Here is a 24,969-nt window from a genome sequence, read left to right on the forward strand (position 1 = left end):
TACGTTAATAGCAGAATTCCCCCTATTTGCCAGACCGTTGGTACGGTCTTAGTCGGAGGAACAGGCCCGGTGACGTTTCTGTGGGAGGAATGAAGTCATCACCCTCCTATTGGTTAAGCGCGTGAAATGCAATAAACGACGGACCTTATTGTACTCTGTCGTGAAAGCGATTTCATAACAGCTATGAGTTCCTTTTTTAGTCACTTTCGAAATCATGTATTCGATAATAATCAGGAAGGAAGGCAGATATTGGGACTTTATAAACTGTAAAGAGAGCACGGTAGTCTAGAAGCGTTTGGACTACAAAATACTATCAAAACCAATAAAACTCGTTCCTTATTACACACTACTTTCTACACTCTACAAGACAAAAAATAAACAAGGTGGAGGTTGTGAGGTTAGAAAACCATACAAATGATTCAGTCAATTCATCACCCTTTTTATTTACACACAGCTCTAACTACAATGTAAGAAAGATATGTCAATATGTAGGCACAATTAATACAATACTTGTCCTTACAAATAATGCATGAAAAAATGAACGGCCTGCGGATTCTCCAACTCAATTAAATGACCCAAATTAGAAAACATTGCACTTTTTTTAAACCACACAAATACAAATACAGTGTCCATTTAAAAGGACATGGACTCAAAGCAATTCAGCACATTCTATATGGATATATAAAAGCATACGAGTCTGGACGGGACATCCTAACACCCATGGTAGAGGTGCATGGTGTCAAAGGTGATGTGGTCATACTGCTCCTCTACACTGACTGACTTGCGGTGCTCTATCTGACTGCTGGCGTCCTCCATGTTCTCAGCCGTATCCCCGAAGCCATTATGATGCCCAAAATGAAGGCCATTGTCAAAGCAACCAGGATGTGACGAGACACCCACATTCCCAATATGATCACCACTCTCAACCTCGGTTGCATTTCCATTTACGTTCACGTGCATCAGGTCACCTCCACTGAGGTGCTGCACAGGATGGCAATGTCCGTTTAATGGGAGTCCTGCTGTCGAAGAGAACACATGAATTATAATTCATTAAAGAAATATTAAGATTGCTTCTTCATTCTTAAATGAATGTTTTTGTTTTGCACAACAATTTTCAACAGGTCTACATTGTTCATATCATTTTTGGGGCATGAAAATCACCCATTCCGTTCAGCTTAAATAACACGATTATATCTGAACATTTGAACTTGAGATTTTGCTCAGCTCTACAAAAACATAGCACTGGCACACTGTCCTACATTAGCTTCCACATTAAACATTTGGCCTTATAAATTTATATTCATTTGATTTAAATAACAGGGCTTAATTCTTAGTCTCACTTATGTTATATGTGGAGGCAGCAAAATAGTCCAGAGGTTACTGAAGGTGCAAACCAATAGAGGATACATGTGTGCCACATTAGAATAGACAAAAACAGTATCAAATTAACACTAGCAAGTGGTTTTTGTTTGGCTAATATGTTCTTACAATCTATTCATATGTACAAATTCATGAGTCAGTGTTGGTTGTTAATTGAGAGCATTTAATGTGTATAGAAATTACATTTATATCCATCTTAGACATCCTTTGTAATTTAACATGAACAATATGTCTATGTGTCCCACATTGCCGGTATTTAAATGAGTACTTATAGTAAGATGTCCCTTGTAATTCTGAATCAGCAATCATGTGTTATTCTATATGCAGTGATAAATCTAACAAGACCCTCTTCATCAGACTTTGCAATTACAGCAAGAGAGAGAAAAACAACCACAACCTAATAGTTAAAAAGGTTAAAGAAGTGACTGAATAGCACCTAGACTTACAAGAGCACACGTATGAAAGCTGCACAGCGAAGGTCTGTAGATGTACTTTATACGTTCATGATAAGATATGCTTTGGCAGAACAAGTGAATTTAATGTTGAAGAAATAAAAAAAGGAAAATAAAATGCACAATATTTTATATTTTCAACATGGAAATATATAATAATTATATAATGTTTTGTTACTTAACAGGAACATGATATGGGCTACTCATATCAAAAGTATTAACCAACAGCCTAAACCAAAATCCAACTATGGTACAAAACCCGAGGTCAGGAATTTGGCGGGGCATGTACAATTCAGAGGCAAAGCTGTGCAATCTATGTCATACTAAGACATACTTTCCAAGTACAGATATCAGGGCATAAAAACAGCCTCATAACATAATGCAAGTTCCTTAGAGAGAAGGTAAAGGTAAAGTTTGCCTTGCTTCTGGAATGCATCAGAATCACAATGAAAAATTTAAATGGCATTTAGGGAAGTTATTGTGCAAAACAAAACTTAACATTTGCTCCAACCATTTACAACGCCTTCTCCATTTTAGTTTAAAACAATGTGCATACCGCCAAAAGTTAAAAGGACGGGGTGTGAACAACGTATGATCAGATGTTTTATACATATGATGTGTGCCAAATTAAATTATTTTCCCTTCCAGACAAGCATCACCAAAAGTGCTTAAATGCAGCCAAGGCAAATGCTCCTACAAATAGGCATAGGAGTTAGTGCAACGGCATGGTATCTGCATGGAGGTCACGGTGAAGATCTCCGACTCTCTGAGGACTGGAGAGGACAAGCTCTCCATTCGAACCCCCTGGTCCTGCTTTGGATTGATGTAGCCATTGGACCCTAATAACAAGGGTCCATTTAGCAGACAGTTCCCACCTGGGGTACTCAGCGCTTGGCCAAACTCCATGTGCATGTTCTCCATCTGGTCCTCTCCATTGGATCCATTTACTCCATTCATCGGCTGATAACCGAGATCTGCAATGACACCATGTTAGCAACCCAACTTCATCATACAAGTGTCTTTAAAATCAAACTTTAAACATTCGGTCAAGACGTACCATCTGTTCTGGCCTTTTTAATTAGATTAGACTCCATGCAATCAAGAGACCTTTTTCGGCTGGGAACCCCATTAAGGATGCCACGCTCTTGGTTTAGCTTGCGGTCCCCAAAGCACACAGAGCCATTGGCTGAGAACCCGTTAAGCTGATTGAGCTGCTTGTTCTGGGCATTGGAAAGCAGTTGGGCACACTCTTGAAAGCCCTGGGCATGGGCTAGGTCAGCAGCGGTCAGTCCACTAGCGTTCCTCATGCTGCGCAATGATAAAATTAGTGCATTAACACTGCTGGTCTAAGGCAAGTGTTTGTAAACCACTCATACACATATGCAAACACACACGCACCCACACTTCCCTTTCTGTATTTCAATCCCTAATTTATTTGGACATTTTAGAAAAAAACTAAAAAAATAACACCTGGATAAATCACTGAAAACATCTACAGGTGCATACCAGTAAAATAGAATGTCATGGAAAAGTTCATTAATTTCAGTAATTCAACTCAAATTGTGAAGCTCGTATATTAAATAAATTCAGAGCAGACTGAAGTAGTTTAAGTCTTTGGTTCTTTAAACTGTGATCTTAAATTTGGCTTACATTTAACAAAAACCCACCAATTCACAACAAATCTCAATCTCAACAAATTAGGATATGGTAACATGCCAATCAGCTAATCAACTCAAAACACCTGCAAATGTTTCCTGAGCCTTCAAAATGGTCTTTCAGTTTGGTTCACTAGGCTGCAGAATCATAGGGAAGACCGTTGATCTGTTGATCTGACCGTTGTCCAGAAGACAATCATTGACACCCTGGAGGTTAGGTAAAGAGAGTAAGCCACAAATGTTCATTGCCAAAGAAGCTGGCTGTTCACAGAGTGCTGTATCAAAGCATGTTAACAGAAGGTTGAGTGGAAGGAAAAAGTGTGGAAGAAAAAGATGCACAACCAACCGAGAGAACCGCAGCCTTATGAGGATTATCAAGCAAACTGGATTCAAGAATTTGAGTGAACTTCACAAGGAATGGACTGAGGCTGGGGTCAAGGCATACAGATGTGTCAAGGAATTTGGCTACAGTTGTCGAATTCCTCTTGTTAAGCCACTCCTGAACCACAGACAATGTCAGAGGTGTCTTCATTTGGAAACCAAGGTCCTAGAGTCTAGAGGAAGGGTGGAGAAGCTCATACCCCAAGTTGCTTGAAGTCCGATGTTAAGTTTCCACAGTCTGTGATGATTTGGGCTGCAATGTCATCTGCTGGTGTTGATCTATTGTGTTTTCTGAAAACCAAAGTCACTGCACCCGTTTACAAAGACATTTTGGAGCACTTCATGCTTCCTTCTGCTGAACAGCTTTTTGAAGATGCTGATTTCATTTTCCAGCAGGATTTGGCACCTATCCACACTGCCAAAAGCACCAAAAGTCGGTTAAATGACCATGGTGTTGGTGTGCTTGACTGGCCAGTAAACTCACCAGAGACCCCATAAAGAATCTATGGGGCATTGTCAAGAGGAAAATGAGAAACAAGAGACCAAAAAAAAAAAGTAGATGATCTGAAGGCCACTGTCAAAGAAACCTGGGCTTCCATACCACCCTAGCAGTGCCACAAACTGATCACCTCCATGCCACGCTGAATTGAGGCAGTAATTAAAGCAAAAGGAGCCCCCGTCAATTATTGAGTACATCTACAATTTGTTGAGATAGTGAATTGGTGGGTTTTTGTTAAATGTGCAAAATCATCACAATTAAAAAAACCAAAGACTTTAACTACTTCAGTCTACGTGCAGTGAATTTATTTAATACATGAGCTTCACAATTTGAGTTGAATTACTGAAATAAATGAACTTTTCCATGACATTCAAATTTATTGAGATGCACCTGTATTTACAGAAATGTATAATGTTGAGATGTCTCGACTGCAATAGAAAATGAAAAATCATTAAAACACACACACAAAGAACATGACATTAAGAATAAAAAAAATTTCAATTACACCAGTCAAGGGTAAATATTTGCCTGTGGCAATATTGACTGGCAAATGAAGTGGTTTGGCACTGCCAAATGATTTTCCTAGGAATGAACTGGACAGATGATTATTTAAATAAAAACGTGTCATATTTTTTTTAAAGTGAAATAATGCTATAAGTTAAAATCTGAATGTGCCTTAAGTAAAAGAATGCCACACCAGAATAAACATGGTAAAAGCAGTGGCAATAAGAAGCAAATAACTGTAGATAGAAGAATGCAGATTGTTCAAAGAGGACTTCTTCATTCTGTAATAAGAGTGGCTGGACCACAGCTGTGAGATGAAGGAAACACCACGCCGATCTTCTGATTTCTTCCTTTTTTTCTTTTTTTTTTGTAAAGAGAGACCCATATCCTCAATAGGTTTTATGCTGGCTCAATCTTCATTTTCATGGTTGAAAAGGACATCTTAGAAGCGATAAGGCAAAACAAGACCTGATCAGGAAATTCTTCTTTAAACAATCAAAGATAAAAAAAATAAAATAAAAAAAAGTGGTGGTGAAGTGGAGTTAATAGAACAGCATCCTGGCTTCTTTAAGAGAAGGATATGATCGAATGGTGAACATTAATACTATAACACATTAATGGGTCATGTGAGATGCACACCTGTTTAACATTTTACATGAAATAATGACGGAGAGTGTGTATTTGCCATCACCAGTCATTTTCTATTGCAGTGAAGAAAACAGAATACATGAATGAACAAAATCTAGGGCAAAATAAGAGCATTTACACTTACCCCTGGAGCTTCTGCTTACACATCTACCCTGAATGCAGCGAGAATACAGAAATGTGACTCTCGGCAGCGCGATACAGTAAATACACACAGACGAACCTCAAATAATCCAAAATAATTTCTAACAGACACCAATAATGTGTTGAGTAGTTTTAATCACTTTTTTTTTATTTGTGTTATGTTCTCTGTTATAACAAATGTATCAGAATGGGTTTTAAAGTACTGCCAGCTTTTGCTCCACTCTTATAACATGTAACATCGAAAACTGAATTCAGAACAGAACAGCAAGCCAGTGTTCCTCTAAATCAGCATGACCATTTGTTTTTGATAGATCTATTTTAGTGCTTATGCTGAAAAATATTGCAGTTATGTAAGAGAACTGAAAAAATTGTGGTATTCACTTCAATGATGTCTAGGCTATAATGTGACTGGTTATCAAGAAAAATAATCCAAGTTGTCTCTCTCCAAATTAGAGCTGCAGAGTTTGAAATCTTCCCATTATAAGCACATGGCTACACACACACCAAAACATTTCTTCAGCATTTCTTTGTGGTAGTTCGGGCGCTACATAGCACCGCTAAGTGGTTCTTTGGCTTGTAATCATAGGGAACCAATTTAAGTGCTATATAGCACCTATAAGAACCTGAAATGGTTATTAAGTGGTTATTTGGGGTGATTAAGATATAGTTCTTTAAAGATAAAGGTGCTAAAAGTGGTTCCTCTATTATTACGAGCCAAATAACCACTTTTAGTGCTATTTAGTGCCATTTTTTTAGAGTATACTTATCAAAATCCCATATTTGTCTGGGGAGATACTAGATGCTCTAAAGATATGTTCTATATATGCCAGGTGTGAATGAAATGCAGACATACTACATCTGCCATGTTGTCATGTGACTAACAGCATCAGTTACAATCTCTTCCATTCTCAACAGTTCTCATGTGGCTTCACGGGACAATAAAGTGTCCATCAGATGTGCACATCGATGTAGGTTATCCGTGAACTTTTTGCCTACCGTTTTATAAAAACAATGATAGTACGGAAGAAGTTATATTCAGGCGCTGGGAATCTTTGCTTGAAGTTTTAGGTCTCCACATAAATGTCTAAGGTACAAGCAATTCAATGTGAGCACATGACACTTGGGTGCAAAACCTTGGAATTCTGATTGGAAAGAGGAAGAAAAATGCTGGCAGTTACTTTAAGTCTAATTTTCATGAATCTGAATCTGTGTGAAATTTGTGCTAGCTACATAAGCTAATCATTATTCTGTAACAATCATTAAATACACTATGCAATTGAAGTTTATTTCCTGTATGCGCTACCATTGAGTGACATTTATCAAGTAAGGGGTTTGCTTTTGGCTTTCGGAAAAGGTTTGTTCATTCACAGATTCATTATTTAAAATTATTTATATTTATATATATATTTATATATATATATATATATATATATATATATATATATATATATATATATATATATATATATATATATATATATATAAAAATCACAATAATCTTTCAGACAAGTTTTTTTGAATCTCTAACTAAACCACAGTCCATACACACATTCATTCCAACACATAATACATGTTTAAAATCAAACATCTAAAAATAATACAATTTCCAACAAATAATGTAAAAAACATTTTTTATTGAACAGACCCTCCCCCCACTTATTCCTACCCAAATCTGAAGAAAAATATGAATGCTTCTTGGATGTTCTGTTGTCAAAACGACATTTTTACAAACACTTCAGAAGGTACGTGTCCATCCTGGCAGGTCTCTCAATTCAGAATGAACCTCTTAGGTGCAAGAAATCTGAAACCATTATCAAAACAAACAAAAGGATCATATGGACAACTGATTAACAGTCTATCGGTGTATAGCCTATTGTGTATAGGTGTGTGTGTGTGTGTGTGTGTGTGTGTGCGTGTGCGTGTGTGTGTGTGTGTATATATATATAAGATAATTTGGTTCACTGTTTGATTTTCTGCTTATGATCTGTATGCTTATGAAATATATGTACCAATAACAATAGTAGGTATTGAAATTATAAATTATATTACAACTCTATTTCAACTAATCTTGGTAAACATTACTTTAATGAATGATAAAGAATGATACATGAAGTTTTTATTAGGTATCTAATGAAATGGCATTTTTACCTTGGTTTAAATTTTTTTTCTTTTTCTTTTTTGCAATTGAGTATATTACAGATAATGTATTACTCAAAATACCAGTAACAGTATATGTAATATTCTTGCACGTGTAATGTCCCTGATATTAGATGACTAAAACTACGATGTCAGTTGAAATTAGAATGCCAGATTTACTGAAAACGGTTTTGTTTATATATTGTCCACAGAGTTAGATCAGATTTCTAGCACCTTTAATTAGAGATCATTTCAGTTTATGTAAACGTAAAAGATACATGTACTGGAAAACCTATGCTGTTACTAATTTGCCTTGATTTAGATTTAGTTAATGCTACTTGAGTTAAACATTTGCATGTTAATTCTCATTATTATTATTAATAATAATCTAAATAAAATTAAATTAGAAGTGTGTGTTAGAAGTAGATCAGTGGTTTGTACAGAATATAATTTTTTTTAGTAATCTGCTGTTAAGAGAAACGTGTTTTGTTTATGCTTTTTAGTATGTTGCATTAGCCTAAACCTCACACTTTACGTCAGGTTTTAGCAACAAGACCAGCTTCATTTATACTCAAAACTAGCCCACTTGCGTTTCGAGGCGGGTATTCCAGGGGTTAATGGTGCGTTCAAGTCATCTCGTATAGATCGTATTTACGAGTTGAATGCCCATGAACGCCACCACAATATCGTAAATACCAGTGGGGAGCTCAGGAGTTTCTTTAAGCCCCGATCTGTACGAGTTGGGGGCATGTCAGTGATTAACATGGCGGAATATACAATACTTAAAGGTATTTAGCTGTGATATTGTCAGGCTTTTATATTTACAGCACAGTAAGTTAATCGACGATGCATAATATGATGGCATTATAATATAACAATGCAACTTGTAACACTAAAGTTGGCAGTGGCTTCATAAATTAATTTAAAACATTAAAAAACGAAGTGTACCTAATGCACATTTCTTTGTACTCCATTTTCTAGAACAAGAGTTTAAGAAAATTGCTGTATTTTTGTGTTATTAATTAAGAGAAAGAACTCCATCTTGCTCCGATGAAAGTGACTTGAACGCACATGCCGTCGTAAGCACGACTTCCCACCTCGTTCGTACAAACTTCCCAGGAGGACTTGAATGCACCAATAATATCACGTTATTGGGGTCGCTTCAACCCACGGCAACAATGTTAAATTATAATGTTAGCCCAATTCTGTGGGAAAACCGTGGACTTGGCAACACAATGGCTACAGTTTACTAGCTAGCTATGCCTTTTTCACATAAATGAATATAAGCCCTGGTTGTGATCATTTACAAAACAGTTGGCTGTGTAAATCTAATGCAGCTGCTGGAGGGAGCATTAATTCAGGTTGTAGCATTAGCTGTATTTGACAGATGAGAGGGGCGGCAGCTTTTCCGCGAGTGGACGTGGTTTCAGAATATGAGCTAACGCAGGCTTGCTTACACTCTTCTGTGTCAGCTTGCCACAAGGATACAATTTCTATATGTATTTACACATTGATTTGAAAGAAAACAGTGCATCCTTGTGGCCAGCTGACACAAAAGAGTGTAAGCAAGCCTGCATTAGCTCATATTCTTCAAAATGGCGCTACAGTGATGCGTGATGAGTATAAGTCGCATCAGTCAAAAAAGTACGTCATGACGAGGAAATAAAACATAAGTCACACTGGACTATAAGTCACATTTATTTAGAACCATGAACCAAGAGAAAACATTACCGTCTACAGCCACGAGAGGGCGCTCTATGTTTTCAGTGAAGACTGAGCAGCATAGAGCGCCCTCTCGCAGCTGTAGACTGTAATGTTTTCTCTTGGTTCATTTCTCTCGGTTCATGTCAAATTAATTTTTATAAATAAGTCGCACCTGACTATAAGTCGCAGGACCAGCCAAACTATGAAAAAAAGTGTGACTTATAGTCCGGAAAATACGGTAATGGTTCTTCTCGTCCTTTCTTAATTTTAAACGCCATTTTGTTAAACGTTTGGATTGGAATACATTTCACAAAGAAATTATAAAAAAATGCATTAATATGACATTGCAAAGCTTTATATTTAAAACCATGGAACTGCACATTAAATGGTTAGTTCACTCAAAAATAGTTCACCCTCAAGTTACAAATCTTGTTTTATTTTTTTCAAAACACAAATGATGACATCTTAATGAAACCTGAGATATTTCTGTTCCTCCATTAAATGTCCTTTAGACCAAAACGCTGATGCTCAACAAACATGCATAGTTCATCAAATGGCATGGGAAACAGAAGCTCAAGTGTGCATGCTTGATGCACAAGCTATATTCTCATGCATCAAGCATGTACGGCTGAGCTTCCATTTACCATATTGGATGTTCTTTATGTATGTGCATTGATAAATGTTGTTTATAAGTGAATAAAAAGATAAAATAAATATGTTAATCAAATAAAGCAAATGTGTCTCTTCAGAAAACTTCACAATCTCTTTGGGACCTTTTTAAATCATTAAATGTTTTGGTGGAGTTGACTTTCAGTGGTGGGACAGAAATATCTAATTCCACTAAAATGGCTGCATTTGTGTTTCGGTGGACATGGTGGGTTATTAATGACAAATTGAATATTTGGGTGAACCATCCCTTTAACTTTCTCAGTTTTGAAATCTGGACAATATTCTAACAATGAAAGTCAGATATGTTTATATATACACACATTAGACCTGCCAGGTTAGCCAGGTTTCCTGGTAATTTCTGTGTTCAATACTGTATGAACAAATATCCAACTGTGACAAACTGCAATTTCACTTTGGCAAATTAGTGAAATTTTTATTTAAGTATTGAAACGGAAGCATTCATTTTGTTTCTTCATTTCTGATATGCTTTGCTACTCTCTATTTTCTCTTCATAATTTATTTTCCATTGGTTGAGCCCTAACGCATAACTTCCTGAGCATCAAACCATGCTTACTCTGGACGAGACTAAGAAGGGACTGATTAGACCTGTCCTACAGATACGTCCTATGGTTAGTCTACAAAAAAAAAAAAAAAAAAAAAAAACATTAAGATTAAAAATTAAATTAATATACTTCAACTGCATTGATTAAAGGGCACAATAAGCAAAGCATGCAGGTCAAAAACAAAAACTAGATCTAAAAATTTAAAAACAAACAAACAAAAAAACGTCTTTTGAAAGTTCTAGGTATAAAATGTCCTATCAGTAAAACCAATCACCGCATGAAATACCTCAACAGTTTGCCAGTGTGTTGATACTGAAGGGAGCGATAGTGAGAACACTCCTAATGCCACAACAGTGCAGTTTCGTTGAGGGAACTTGGAGTGAGTCAGCAGTGTCTATTTGGAATGCTCTCCCCCTTTTCTAGGATTACTTGAAAAAGTCAAGTCATTTCGAATTCAATAACTGCAAAAACATTGAGATGTGTAGACGTTCTCTAGAATTTTGCCGTAACAGTTAACAAAATGCAATCTCCATTTCTTTTGTCATCATGCCACTTTCATAAGGACAAAGGTGACAGATGATTCATAAAAGAACATGTTTTATCATAGGGTAATCATATATCAGAGGGTAAATTCTACAGGCGACATTGTAAATACAAACAGTTCGTCTCTATGAACAAAGTCTCCGAATAAAAGATGCAGACAGGTTAAAACAAAATACTAGTAATGCTATTCATATGGTTAAGATTCTAGTGCAAACCCTGCTGAAGCCTATGCTTTACCCTGTTCTCCTTTATTATTATGCTACCTGAACCACACTTATGAACCACATAATAAGTACTGCCAGACTTATGGATCGAGGGCTTTGGGAGAATGACGACAGAAGAGAAGAAAAAAAAATGATAAGAGTCTGTGCAATAGGATCAATGTTTTTTTAATGGTTTATAGTAAACTGTAAACAGAGTATTTTCCCCATTTATTTTACTTTAATGAAGGGACAAGAAATTATAAAAAGCAACTGTATTAGCCAGATTTGTCATGTCAGAGTTCAGTCAAGGCAATGGCCGCAATATCATATTCTTAAGACAGCATACTTTTGGTGCTTGAATGAGTTAAATAAGTTCAGTTACTTAAGTTAAATTCACACTACATTAAGGACATTTAAACAATTTATAAAGCACACTGGGTAATTTCAACTGGATGTTTTATCTAAAATCTCTCCACTAGGTAATAAAGAAAGACAAAAGACAAAATGTACACTTGAAGCTGTGTACATCACTGGTAAAGAGCATTAGAAGCTGAACAAAGTGAACTGATTGAGGTTTATGTTAAACCAAGACCTGAGACCCTGAGGTTTTAAAGGACAAGGGAGGGCTAAACCTTCTGCACCACTGAGGGAACAGAGGAAAGAAAATGTGATGAAGCACATTTCTTCGAAGAACTTGGCAATTTGTACTTGGTAGACAACGAAGAGTGGACATTTCTGGTGAGGATGAAATTATTCAAGACTTCAGTGAGAGACTGTATGTAGTGTGTTCGTCTATCAAGTTAAAACAGAGGAAAGTCTTTCCACTGAGCCATGAACAAGAATGAGTGATCCGTCTGGAGATGTCCAATAGGAAAAAGAAAAACATATTCAGAGGTGGATACATCTGATGACCATCGATCTGATTCCAAGGCATTGAGGATTCAAAAGGGATCCATCTTCAATTTCTTCATTTCTTCAGGAAATGTACAGAGGGCATTTAAAACATTAAGCTGAATATAAGCCCTTGAGCTCCTATGTCTTCTTCATGTCATTTAAATTATTTTAGTTTCAGTCCAATAGATCTTGAAGGAATATCATTTCTGGACATCACAATGAAATGGTGCTCTTTTGCCAACTTTTAAGGTAGGAATATGGTGCTGCTGTCAAGAGAATATTTTCATTGGTGGCTGGCGTGTTCCTAGAAGGAGAAGTATCAGCTGGATTCGGATCTCAAGAAATCAATTAAAGTAAACACTAGAAATATGTAGGGAGGAAACCGATAAAACATCCAGTTTTGCATTTTTTTCCCCATGAAGATTTTTTTTTTTTTGTATTTTTATTTAGTAATTTTTTTTTTAAACAAAAAATAAATTTTAACAGAGGAAGAATAATTTTTTTTCTAGGAGTCAAGGCAAACATTTAAATCCGTTTTTTAAAATATAAAATAAAAACCCAAAACCCTCGCTCCTTTCAATCTCCTAACTAGGCCTATATTATAAAAATCCTAATGTTAAACCTTCTCTTCTGAATGGATAAATCTGACACACTGTAGCTGTCACTGGCTTTTATACTGACTGGGGCTTCAGTGCCGCTACCACTGTAAGACTTAAAAACATTGTTCATACTGCCATAAAAACAAACATCAACAATCCTATTTGTGTGGTTGCTGAATGCACATTTCATCATTATCTCAAAAGCATTTCCAATAAGCCCCAAACACAACATAAAAAAAATAAAAAACTAGTTCCCCAAGAACAAAATGTTTCTCCTTTGTAATTTTGAATGCCACATGTTACTCATGGATAAAGCAATACAATGTTTGTCATTTATAAGATAACTTATATCACAGTTTTGTTTCTGAAAATAAAACCTTCATATATAGGCCTATTTTAGATAGCAGGTAGGTATAGTACCACTGGGACAAATAGGTGTTTGACCACAGTGTCCTTTAAGACTTTGAGGAGATTTTTTTTCTCTCTCTGGTGCCTGTTTGACTTGGACAACAGTCTGAAACTCTTGTCTGAGGGTCTCTCTCTTCTTCTTTAACCCAAGGCCATAACGTTTTTAATTCAAATACCAGTTAAAATGCTAAAACAAATTCTCTCTTACGTATCATATACACAAGTTAAAATTTTAATCGACATGTCAATTGGAATAAAAATAATATACTAAGAATAATATCAACTGACAAAATTAGTGCTAACCTTGAACTGAGGAATTTCTTAAAGGGTTACTCCACCCCAAAATGAATATTTTGTCAGTAATCACTAATCCCCATGTTGTTCCAAACCCGTAAAAGCTCAGTTCGTCTTCGGAACACAATTTATGATATTTTGGATGAAAATCTGGAGGCTTGAGAGTGTCCCATAGACTGCCAAGTAAATAACAGTGTCAAGGTCCATATGAAAAGTCGTCGTCAGAAAGAATACTCCATCTGACATCAGACCTACAATCTGGGTTATATGAAGCGACAGGAACACTTTTTTTAAGTGAAGAAAAAAAATAATGACTTTATTCAATAATTCCTTTGTCAACGCTTTCCTCTGTCTCACTCCATATCACAGTGCTGCATATGCTCTTCCGTGTCTTCCCCGCCACAAGGACGCGCTGTTTTATTTCAAATCAAAGGTAAATACACGTAGAAACAGCGCATCCTTGTGGTGCGGATGACACACAGCTTACGCAGCACTGTGATATGGAGTGAGACAGGGGAAAGCGTTGACAAAGGAATTATTGAATAAAGTCATTATTTTTGTTTTCTTCAATTAAAAAAAAGTGATTTTTCATAACTTTTCTGGACCTTGACACTGTTATTTACTTGGCAGTCCATGGGACACTCTCAAGCCTCCAGATTTTCATCCAAAATATTTTAAATTGTGTTCCGAAGAGGAACTGAGCTTTTACGGGTTTGGAACAACATGGGGATTAGTGATTATTGACAAAATATTAATTTTAGGGTGGAGTAACTCTTTAAATGCAGAAGTGGGTTTACATTGGTTTTGGTTTTGGTTTTTTCAGTATATTTTACTGACTGGGAGTGAAAGGAAATTCTCAAAATACAGCCTTCTAGTCTTTTGTATACTGTAAATTTGACACATAACCATAATTGTTTTTTATTTATTTATACAATGTAGCAACTATCTTAATAGTTTTATTGTAAAATGTATGTGTAAAATTTTACATTATGATTAAATTTGTTAATACTAGTTAACTAGTTGGCCTGAACTAACAAATGAAAGAACAGCATTTATTAATCAATGTGAATGATGATTAATATACAAACACAATTTTTTTTTTTACATTTCAAGTTAAATATAATGATGTTTATTTATCAATGTTAGACATTACTAAATGTAGCTATAAAAATTATCATTGACATAGATTAATAAATTAGTAATATAACTAATCTTTATTTATTTTTTTTCAAGATACAAAATACAACTAATGATAACAGCTTAGTTTTTTTGTAAAGTGTCAGCAGTTTTAATTGAAGGCATTACCAGTACAACTGATATTCATGTTTGATGTGCTGACCACTACCATATGGCATTCAGAAGAGGAGAACATCATCTGTGGGGTGAATTTGCAGTTGCAGTGCGTTCTTCAGACCAAAAGCCTGCAAGAAACACTAGCAAGCCCTTCGCTGTACTTGCTGTTCCACAAAACACACCAGACCTCTGCTTTCCAAAGCAGGACTTTGTTTGACCTCAGTCAAATGATGGTTGAGCATAGAAGATACATTTAAAAAGCATAAAAAAACTAATTAATTACTAACCACATATTTCATGATCTAGTAATCGAAGTTTAAAATTACATATTAAATAATACAAACTGATCCAAAATATATTCAATAGTGTTCTAGTCACTAATGGAAGAGGTTTGTGTCTCTGTGGAACATCAGATCATTTCCAGTTATTCAGTATATTCTCCATCATTATTAAAGTACCCACGTGGCATTTGTCATTGTCAAGAGATATGAAATGGTGAAAGTCATTTCTCCAGAATGAGCAACAAGAAAACTCCTGCACCACTTTATGTGTGCGCTGACAACTCACAACACACAGGAGCTTACACTTGTATAATTTTGCCTTGTTGCAACACCCTGGAGAACTGCTGGCAAAATAATCAGCATTAATAATGCATGAGCTTCCATCAGAATCACTCTGCAGTCAATAGCATGTTTTGTAACAAAATCTCTGTTAGCTGGTCAACCCATAGCGATACCAGCCTAAATCTAAATGAGTGTTGGAGAAGAGTTTGTCAAGTGGATCTATACATGTATATTGCATATGACAGTCATAACTGTCCTTAAAGGGATAGTTCACCTTAAGTTGGTCCCAAATGACTTGCATAGTTTTTTTTCTCTCCATACTATGGTAGTCAATGGGGACCGGGCAGCAACTGAAGGTGAACTATCCCTTTAAGGAAAGGTTTTCTACAGAGTTTAGCTCCAAACCTAATCAAACACAACTATAGAGCAGCTCCAGGTTTTCAAGATTATTAAAAAGGTGTGTTCTGGTAGGCATAAATTAAACTTTTCTGGAAACTTTAGGAGCAGGACTGGACACCCCAGCATTTGACAACTGCTACCTGCTTAGTTCTTTTATTTGCAAAATCTAACAGAGCCGTTCTTTCATTAAATTTGGCTCAACTTCAGACAGAATAATGTTAAGCTAGAATACAGATTTAGAATGCTAGAAATAACTTAGATTTTTTTTTTTAAAAATGCAATAAAAATGTTATTGCTAGCCATAAAATGACACTGCAGAGACATTTTGAATGGAGCTCAATTTCCCCCAGAAAACCATGGGGTCTCTCACACTTCATTTCATCTTATCTCCCAAAAAGGAAAAAAACCTTAATAACCAAGGACAATTTAAAATAACAATAGTTGTTTGCTTTTGAGCTATGAGGAAATGTGCAACAGCTCACAACCTTGAAAAGGCAAACACATTTAAAATCAAAAAGTGAAGGAAACAAAAAGGATATTACCTCCGTACTTCACAGGGGATTATAGAAGACATGATAGAGATGATCAAATTACTGAATTCAGAATACATTTCACATTTAGGCAAAATTAAGCCGGTAAGACCAAATCTGGTCACAGATTTCAGAAGAGCTCCATCAAAATTCATTTCAAAATGGATTGAGTGTATTAGGTCACTTTTCAAAATCACATTTTTAACTTTGATGACATAAAGAACATAAGTTCAACATTGAATCTAGGGTTCAATTCATCAGGTATCACGATCTAACAATGAACAATAAAAGATCAGCATTTATTATTTGGAAGAAGCTATTTGCGTTAAGATTACCAGTAAATAGCAATAGATGCTATTTACAGTATTGTAGTACTTTATAAAACAGTAAGCAATAATAATGTATTGAGTGTAAGTTATCATTTTAATTAAAAATGATTGAATGGATGCCACATTGCTGGGACAATAAATCGCTCCCTACACCTACCCGATAAATTATTTTCTAATTTTGGATTTCCTTACTTTTTATTGAAAATAAATGACTTTCTGATGTGATAAAAGATTTGAAAAGGGAGGGAAAAAAAGTTCAGCAAAATGCAGGTTCAAACTCGGATTGATTGCGTAAAAAGCGTACGCTTTACCACCGACGTAACAGAAACTGATGTTTCGCAATCGTCTTTTCTAGTGTCGACTAACCCAATCATATATTGGTGGACGGAGTTAGTTTATATAGCCTCTGCCAACAAGGTGAGCTATTTGCACTTAGTGTAAATAGACACTCCGTAATAATACATTTTAATGCTCCTACACTAAATAAGTGTACATTTGTACTAAATTAACATTTCAAACTGTATAATTATTCATAATGTACTATCAACAAACAACTTAACATTGAACAATAACATATTTCTGAACATTAACTTAATTAAAATGAATAATCGCTGCACAAATGCTGTTCATTGTTAGTTCATGATAATGTTCATAATATTTTGTTACCCTGTTAGGATGAACCAATTTATGTACATTAAAAATATCTTTAAAAAAAAATTTAATTTAAAAATATTATAAGGATATAAGTGTGCAGTAATAGCCATATAATAACAACATGCCTATTTTCATCCAGATGTGTACAACTTTTGTACTTAAACATCCATTTATTCAACATTGTAGCAGCCTTGTTTCATGGCTCAATTCATTAATGCAGCAATGGTTATATTTGTGGCAAAAACTATTAAACTGCATTAAACAATTCAATCAAAATCCTTTCAATATAAGATTTACAATAATTTAAAAGATTCATTTGGCTAGAGTCAACATTCAAAATATTTTACAATAAAAAACTAAAATAACAGTAAGAGCAATATAAAGCCTTTCAACTTACTATAATACAAATTCTAAAATTATTTCAGGAAAACCCTTTTTTAAAATGTTCATTAATTATTTTCTGAATAAATGTAATCTAGTATAATTTAAAAATGTACATTCTATTAAAATGTTTTATCCTACATAAGATCACAAACTCGTTTTTAACTTAACAGCTAAAAATAAACATTTAACATTTTGCAGGTTTTAAAATCAGGTAAAAATGTGAGATTGAAAACCAGTCAGATTTCAACCACACAGGACAATAGGGTTCTCATCTGTTTTAATAGAGAAGGGCAGGAAAATCTCAGATGGTTCAAAACGGTCTCACTATTATTCCCTAATGTCTTTTGTTTACCTTATTATCTTGTAGTGGAAGAAATGAATTAAAACCCCTTATAATCAAGAGAATCAATTTTCGGTTTTGATGGAGCCCTTCTTAAATGAAGCACCCGTGGGGTTGATGCAAGGGACAGAGAGAGATACAGTTAGAGAGAGCAGCAGTTGGAGAAGACTTACTCTGCCTTGGCACCCTGGACCAGGAGCGTGTTAATGCAGTCGATGCTGCCAGCACGGGCCGCTTTGTGGAGAGGGGTTTCTCCAACATAGTCCTACAAAACAGACAGAGAATCTAAAGCACCAGCTGGGAGCAGTGGCCTGTAGCACAAAGCCAGTTTCAGTTTTTACCCAGGTAAGTTCACGTTCAGTTTGAGCATACTTTTAAAATGACTTTAAGATTGTGTTTTGTTTTTGGGTCAGACTGATGCTCGGCAGCTTTTAACTCCAGTTACATTCCTCCGAGCAGTACAAGACAAGACTGGGTAAGAGATCAGTCGACGGGACAGGCGATGCCCTGAAATCATTCGTGTTGATCTGCCTGAGCCAGCGGGGATGAGAAACTAGTCTATATTTGGAGACCACATCACTGGTTATGTAACAATGGCCTAGTAATCTAATTTCTGTTCACCAGTGAATGGTGGAGGCAGAAAATACATGAATAATCAGAAATATGCTCATACGCTGCTGATGGGGATTTATATCTATATTCTATATAAGATAATAGTATGCAGCTGAAACAGCATAGCGCTATGATTGCAACTGTGGCAAAAGTGGCACAAATATAAAATGTAAAGTACAAAGTACAATTTCTGATCAGAAGAATCACACTCAAAGCTGCTGTAAAACGGTCATGCAGCCAGCTGTGACATTTCTAATCAATGCTTTGTGTTATTTCCAAGTTCTTCCTCATCTTTACTAAACGTTTACTTACATAACTTCATGTTTTTCACTTTTACCTGTAAATAGTTCTGCATGCTCGCCTTCAAAAAGGTGTCTCATACATAATCTTATAATGCAGTGATGTCTTACCTGTCTGTTTATATCAGCTCCTGCCTGCAGCAGCCAGAGCAAGCACTGAGGATGACCCCCGAAGGCAGCAATATGAGCAGGAGTCTGGGCAAACCGAGAGGTCACAGAGTTCACACCACATCCCACCTGCACCAGACGCATTACACACTCCAGCTGTGAGACGGGAGAGGACACAGTGCCTTTAGTAAGAACTCAGCTGATATGGTTTTTCAGTGGCTTATGCCAATATCGATATTCAGATATCCAGTTGTGTTGTATTTCCTGGACAAAATCTATGCGCAGGACACGGGCAGCCGTTCAGCTCTGGAAGTGCAGAGCTACATGTCTGAGGCAAGATAGCAGGAAGTGAACAGCTGTTGGTGTACTGGCGCACAAATAAGAGTCCCTTTCCTTGCAGCTGCACGAGCGTACTGTACCTGTCCGAGCCCTGCACACGGGTGGACCGTGAAGAGATGTTCAGCTCTACTTCTCACGTGTTGGATGAGAAACGAAACGGACTAAACTGACAAAACTGAAATGTTTTTTTTTTTTGTTGTAAATTAGAACTTGCACACATGTTTGAAAAGCCAGAAGTAAACGTCAGTTCTGTATAAGATGATTATTTTTATTTTTTTCCTTAAAATTACATCGACTTATTTGATAAAAAAAATCACTTGCTGTAGCACACTGAAAAAAAGTGTTTCATTCATCCAATGAAAATATTTTAGGGTAATGATTCACATCTATATTTTTTTACTTGAGACAATAGTTATTTATTTTTCATTGGCTCAAATAAAAAAATATAGATGTGAATCATTACCCTAATTTTTTATTTTTTTAATTAGATGAATGAAACACTTTGCATCTTTGTTTTATACGCATCAACGTTATTTGATTTTAACATTTTGGAATAATGTATTTATATAGAATACTTTTATTTAGTCTCACTGGTAAATACCTTTTTTTTTTGTTTTGTTTTTATTTTTAAAACCAAATTTACTAAAACAAATACTAAAACAAATACTGAATGTTGATTAAGATTTGGATTGTAGAACTATGCAGTTGTTGCCTTTAATTTCACATGGTTACAGTTAATCTTTTAATTTAAGGCCAGTTTTATGGAGTTTCCACCCCAATTCAAAAACAAAAGCTAAATGCTGATGTCTGTACCATCTATGTTTGTATTAAATGTAGGCTACTTACTGTGCAGTTACTGCCGTTAATTTCAGATGGTTACGGTTATTGTTTTTAATATAGCCAAAAGCCAGTTTGGACTTTTAAATACCAACTAAACATCTGGTTTATGCAAACGTTCCTTCTTTCTTGTTTGTTGCGTAAAGATAAAAAAAATAAAAAAATAAAAAAATAATTCGGATATCGGTATCGGAATCGGGCAGTTTGCTTGTAAAAAAAAACGGTATCGGAATCGGCCACGAAAAATAATGATCGTGCATCCCTAATATATATATATATATATATATATATGGAGAGAGAGAGAGAGAGAGAGAGAGAGAGAGATTGATTATATAGGTCAGAAGAAAGAAAGGGGTCATATTTGCTAGGGGTGCTCCGATCACGATCGGCCGATCGTTAATGCGCATCTCGTCAGTAAAGCCGGTTCGCTAATCAGCGGTAAATTCCCTCAGGTGCGTGGTTTCACATTGAGCAGCTGTTACTACACAGAGCCGTTGTTAAATGAGAAGATGCGCAAATAAACGCTGAAAATGAAGTGGATTTGCGCAGCTTCTCAGTTAACAATGGCTCTGTGTAGTAACAGCTGCTCTGTGTGAAATCACGCACCTGAGGGAATTTACAGCTGATTAGAGAACCGGCTTTACTGACGAGATGCGCATAACGATCGGCCGATCGTGATCGGAGCACCCCTAAAATTTGCCACTGTGCAAATTTAGCAGTGTTAACAATTTGTTCTTCTGGCAGAATGTTAAAAAAAATGTGCATACATTTTTAAACATAAAAAATGTAAACATCTTTAAAGATCTAGATTTACATCAATAACTGGAAATGTGTGATCATCACAATCCATAAAAGGGTCCATTATTTCTTCTCAGCTGAAAGGGTTTTACAACACTCTTGTTATTCATCCAGCTGGGCTAAATATTGGTCTAATGTACTTGGGTTATAAAACATAATGGAAGCATTAAGTGCATCATAGATGGTTATTGTTGTTGCAACATCCCTTGATGATCGTTCCCGCAAAATCTCAAATTTCACTCTAACTCTTCCTGTTAATCGTGTACTCAACAAACCATCTCTTCTCTAGACACTCCCATGCTATGGGAGACATTACATCCATCCAGATAAAGCCAACAACGCACAGAAAGTGAGAGAGATGTATGACTTCCTCATTACTTTTTTTTTTTATAAGTCATATCAGATTCAGCATTAAAATTCAACTGGAAAAAGTTTGATTTAATACCCTGCTGATCACACACGGACACTTAGGAATTTCCCTTTAAGTCTGGAAAGTCTAAAATGCAAGTCCATGCATGCATGCTGTGGAGCAATGGAGAAAATGCTTTCCCTTTTCAGTAATTCATTTCTAAAAATAAACCTACGGGTTGGTGTTTATATCAAGCCTGCTGACTCTCATTCTTCATCTGGTTGGGTAACCTCAAGACATCTGAGAATACAACATCAGCTACATAACAGATAATGTAGCTCTTTAGAAAGTGAGGGAAACCTGAAGTTCAACATCATTACCTGTGAACAGACTACACCCACAGGTGTCAAAACTAAATTAAATGATAAATACTGTCAAAATTATGACCACACGTGCAGCCCGATATCTGGGAAAAGCACTCATGTATGAGTGAAAGCGGTTGAAAAGTATGTCATTGTGTCCAAAATTAAACGAAATAAGATTACTTTGTTGTTGCATCTTATTATGATCTCATCTGATGACAACATCTGAATAACACAAAACAACGTTAATACAAATGAATAAATGATATGCAATATATTTTTTCGTTTAGCATTAAATGTGCATTACATTATTAAATGAAATCCAACAACAATTTGAATCACTGAAAGCTATTAACTATGTCACTAAAGAGGTGTAACACTCATTTGTTGCATTTAACCTAGATAATTTATGACGTATTATATCAGTTCTGTTGATAATAACAATTATTTAATCATTTCACATCAATACAACTGCATTTCTTTCCTCTCCAAGTAGCCTACTAATCCAATCCAATGAAAACGGACTCATAAAATTCATAATTGTCTTAGTTTAGGTTTTGTTCTTTTAAAATCAACACGCATTTATAATCACAAGACAGGCTTGGTTAAAAAAAAGAAAATGAAGAAAAAACTGAAACGAATTGAATGATCAAGCCAAACTGTCTGCAGATCATCACTGAATGCGTGCGCAACGTTCAACTAACGTTGTCAGATGACATTTGAACGATCCCATTATCATCTTCTTATGCGGCTTGAGTATCTTTCACGAATGACTTGACAATGCATGAAGAAACGAAAGATGCAATACATTGCATTTTATCAAGAAGAGTAACAAATAATGGTTTAATCAAGTATGCATTTTTGTGCACACTGTATCCAGGTGACAATGATACATGCTGCTCATGAATGAATGTGATTTTGTACCTGGCCGAAGTGTGCAGCCCAGTGTAGAGGAGTCCACCCGTAGAAAGAGTCCTCCAAGGCCAGCTGATCTGCGCTGCACTGCAGGAGCGAGCACAGCGCGCCCACGTCTCCATCTCTGCACGCGCGGTGAAGAGGGAAGCGGATACTCAGCACCTCCTCGCTGGAAAATCCAGACTCCAGGCCCACCGACATGAGTGCAAAACACAAACCCTCGCTCTTATAGATACGTGGAAATAAAAATCCTCACAAAAATGGTGGCCTTCACGATGTCTGCTCGTGTTAAGTGCACCGCCCAAACAAACAAAGCGCTTACAAATGGGAGGCGAGACGATACGCACATCACACTTGCGCGCGCGCCGAACGAACCAAAGTTCAAGCAAGTCCCTACAAACCCCAAAACGGAGCAGTTGAGAGTCAGGACTGGAGCTACGCATGACCAAATCCCGAGACGGATCACTTGAGACCGAGACTGCGCATGCCTACTACGAAATAAACGCAGCACAAAACCAGAAACGGATCATTTCAGACTGGAATCTAGACTGCGCGTGCTCACTAAAATTAAAAAAGCCCCCTTAACCAGAAGCGGGCACGCTCTCTCCAAAATAAACGTACAACAAAACCAGAAACGGAGACCTGGAGGATCCGGAGGATGGAGTCACGCATGCGCACAACGACATCTGAACGTGGAGCAGTAACAAAACAAGACCGTCATGTGAGGAACTATACATATTTTAAATAGCCTTATATCTAATTCTATGCAACATGGTTATGATGTTATTCTATTTTGGTGGAAAAAAGGGCGACTGCTTCTTTTATTAGCTCTGGGATGTTTAACTATTATTAGTGTTGGGCAGTGACTAGTTACTAGTAACACATTACAGTAATAATATTACTTTCCCTGGTTACTAGTTGTGTAACTACTTACTAACAAAATGTAAGTAATGATATTACAGTAAAAAAAAAAAAAAAAAAAATATATATATATATATATATATATATATATATACAGTAGTAGACGAATAATCTAAAATTAAATCATTAAAATCAGTTGGAAATACAGCTATTATTAGTTGTGTGCAGTGCTGGGTAAGTTACTTACAAAACATAATTAGGATTATTAATTAAATCATCAATCTTGCATTTAAATTACTAATTACTCAGTCTGAAAAGTAACTTTTTAAAAATACATTTAAAAATTTCTATAAACCTTAATAGAAATTAAACTCTTTATTCTTTAAATTTGAGTCAGACATAGAATAGTTTAGCCTTTTAGCTTTAAAACAACTGTAATACTTATTTTTTTTTATAATTTGGCTAGCAAATAGAAATACTCTGAATAACATCCAAAAAATAAATAAAATAAGTTTAAGTTAAACGATACATTTCAGTTTGGCAAGATGTTCAAGAAAAGCCCAACTAGTAAAATCCGTATAATAGCATAAAATGACGTTAACTAATGTAGGTAAGAATAAATTACATAAATTATGTTCACTGCTGAATAAAGCCATGTCAGATCGCACTGTTCTTCTGAGGTAAATTCCTCACAGCAGGAATTCTTTCAAAAAGATGAAAATTAGACGAATCTTGATTTTTAATTTTTTATCAATGGTTGTATGTAGATGAAGGAGTTTGCGCAGGTGACTGCATATAATGAGCTCAAATACGGGAAAGACCGTACCTCGCTTTAGTTTTAATACGGATAACATAATCAGAGAATATTCATTTTCGATTTGAATTAGTTCATTTAAAAGTAGACAAGCTTTCTATAGACATATTTCTCATGTCTCGGTGTCAACAATGGTTATGTAACTACTTCTAAAATTTAATAATATTACAGTAACAATCCAATATTTAAAGTAACAAATATTTAAAGTAAATTTAATAAAAAAAAATATTTACACAGAGTGAATAATACAAAACAGAAACAGTTTTAAATAAAATGTTCATGTTAGTTTAATACGTAGGATAGCAAACTATATCTAAAAGTTGTAATTTGTCCCACATACTAAATAGGGATTGTGAGTTACTGACAAAAAATGACAGAAAATAAGGTGTTAGACAGCTTAATGTAAGGAGAACATCCACTATAAAGGTAGAGCATTTGTTTGAATACTTGAAAGTGAACATTTTCAAGCAGACCAATAAATAAATTGCAGCTAGTACCGTAGTTAAGACA

At 35.7% G+C, this 24,969-nt stretch overlaps 1 protein-coding gene across 2 annotated transcripts; it reads right to left on the reverse strand.

Moving 5' to 3' along the window:
- Positions 1-423: 423 nt before the first annotated feature.
- On the reverse strand, positions 424-23,184 carry ankrd10b (ankyrin repeat domain 10b). Of its 2 annotated transcripts, none has more exons than XM_059499680.1 (6): positions 22,794-23,184; positions 19,188-19,340; positions 18,339-18,430; positions 2,890-3,140; positions 2,708-2,806; positions 424-1,016 (listed from the first exon to the last, which is right to left on the reverse strand). In XM_059499680.1, exons 1-6 carry the CDS (start codon positions 22,983-22,985, stop codon positions 712-714), a joined length of 1,092 nt encoding a protein of 363 aa, XP_059355663.1. In that variant the 5' UTR covers positions 22,986-23,184; the 3' UTR covers positions 424-711. The 2 variants fall into 2 exon arrangements, with proteins under 2 accessions (XP_059355663.1, XP_059355662.1); XM_059499679.1 differs by having other exon boundaries at positions 424-1,019; positions 22,794-23,183.
- Between the last annotated feature and the right edge of the window lie 1,785 nt (positions 23,185-24,969).

This window comes from Carassius carassius, chromosome 19, assembly GCF_963082965.1.
Source record: "Carassius carassius chromosome 19, fCarCar2.1, whole genome shotgun sequence".
In the NCBI taxonomy this organism is placed as follows: Eukaryota; Metazoa; Chordata; class Actinopteri; order Cypriniformes; family Cyprinidae; genus Carassius; species Carassius carassius.

What these genes read in the sequence shown, in the direction of transcription:
- ankrd10b (XM_059499679.1), bottom strand. Translation starts at nt 22,985, where the DNA reads ATGTCGGTGGGCCTGGAGTCTGGATTTTCCAGCGAGGAGGTGCTGAGT. An exon ending in TAAAAAGGCCAGAACAGATG is followed by an intron (nt 2,807 to 2,889) that starts GTACGTCTTGAC and finishes GTGTCATTGCAG; the next exon opens with ATCTCGGTTATCAGCCGATG. An exon ending in CCAAGCGCTGAGTACCCCAG is followed by an intron (nt 1,020 to 2,707) that starts GTGGGAACTGTC and finishes TCTCTTCGACAG; the next exon opens with CAGGACTCCCATTAAACGGA.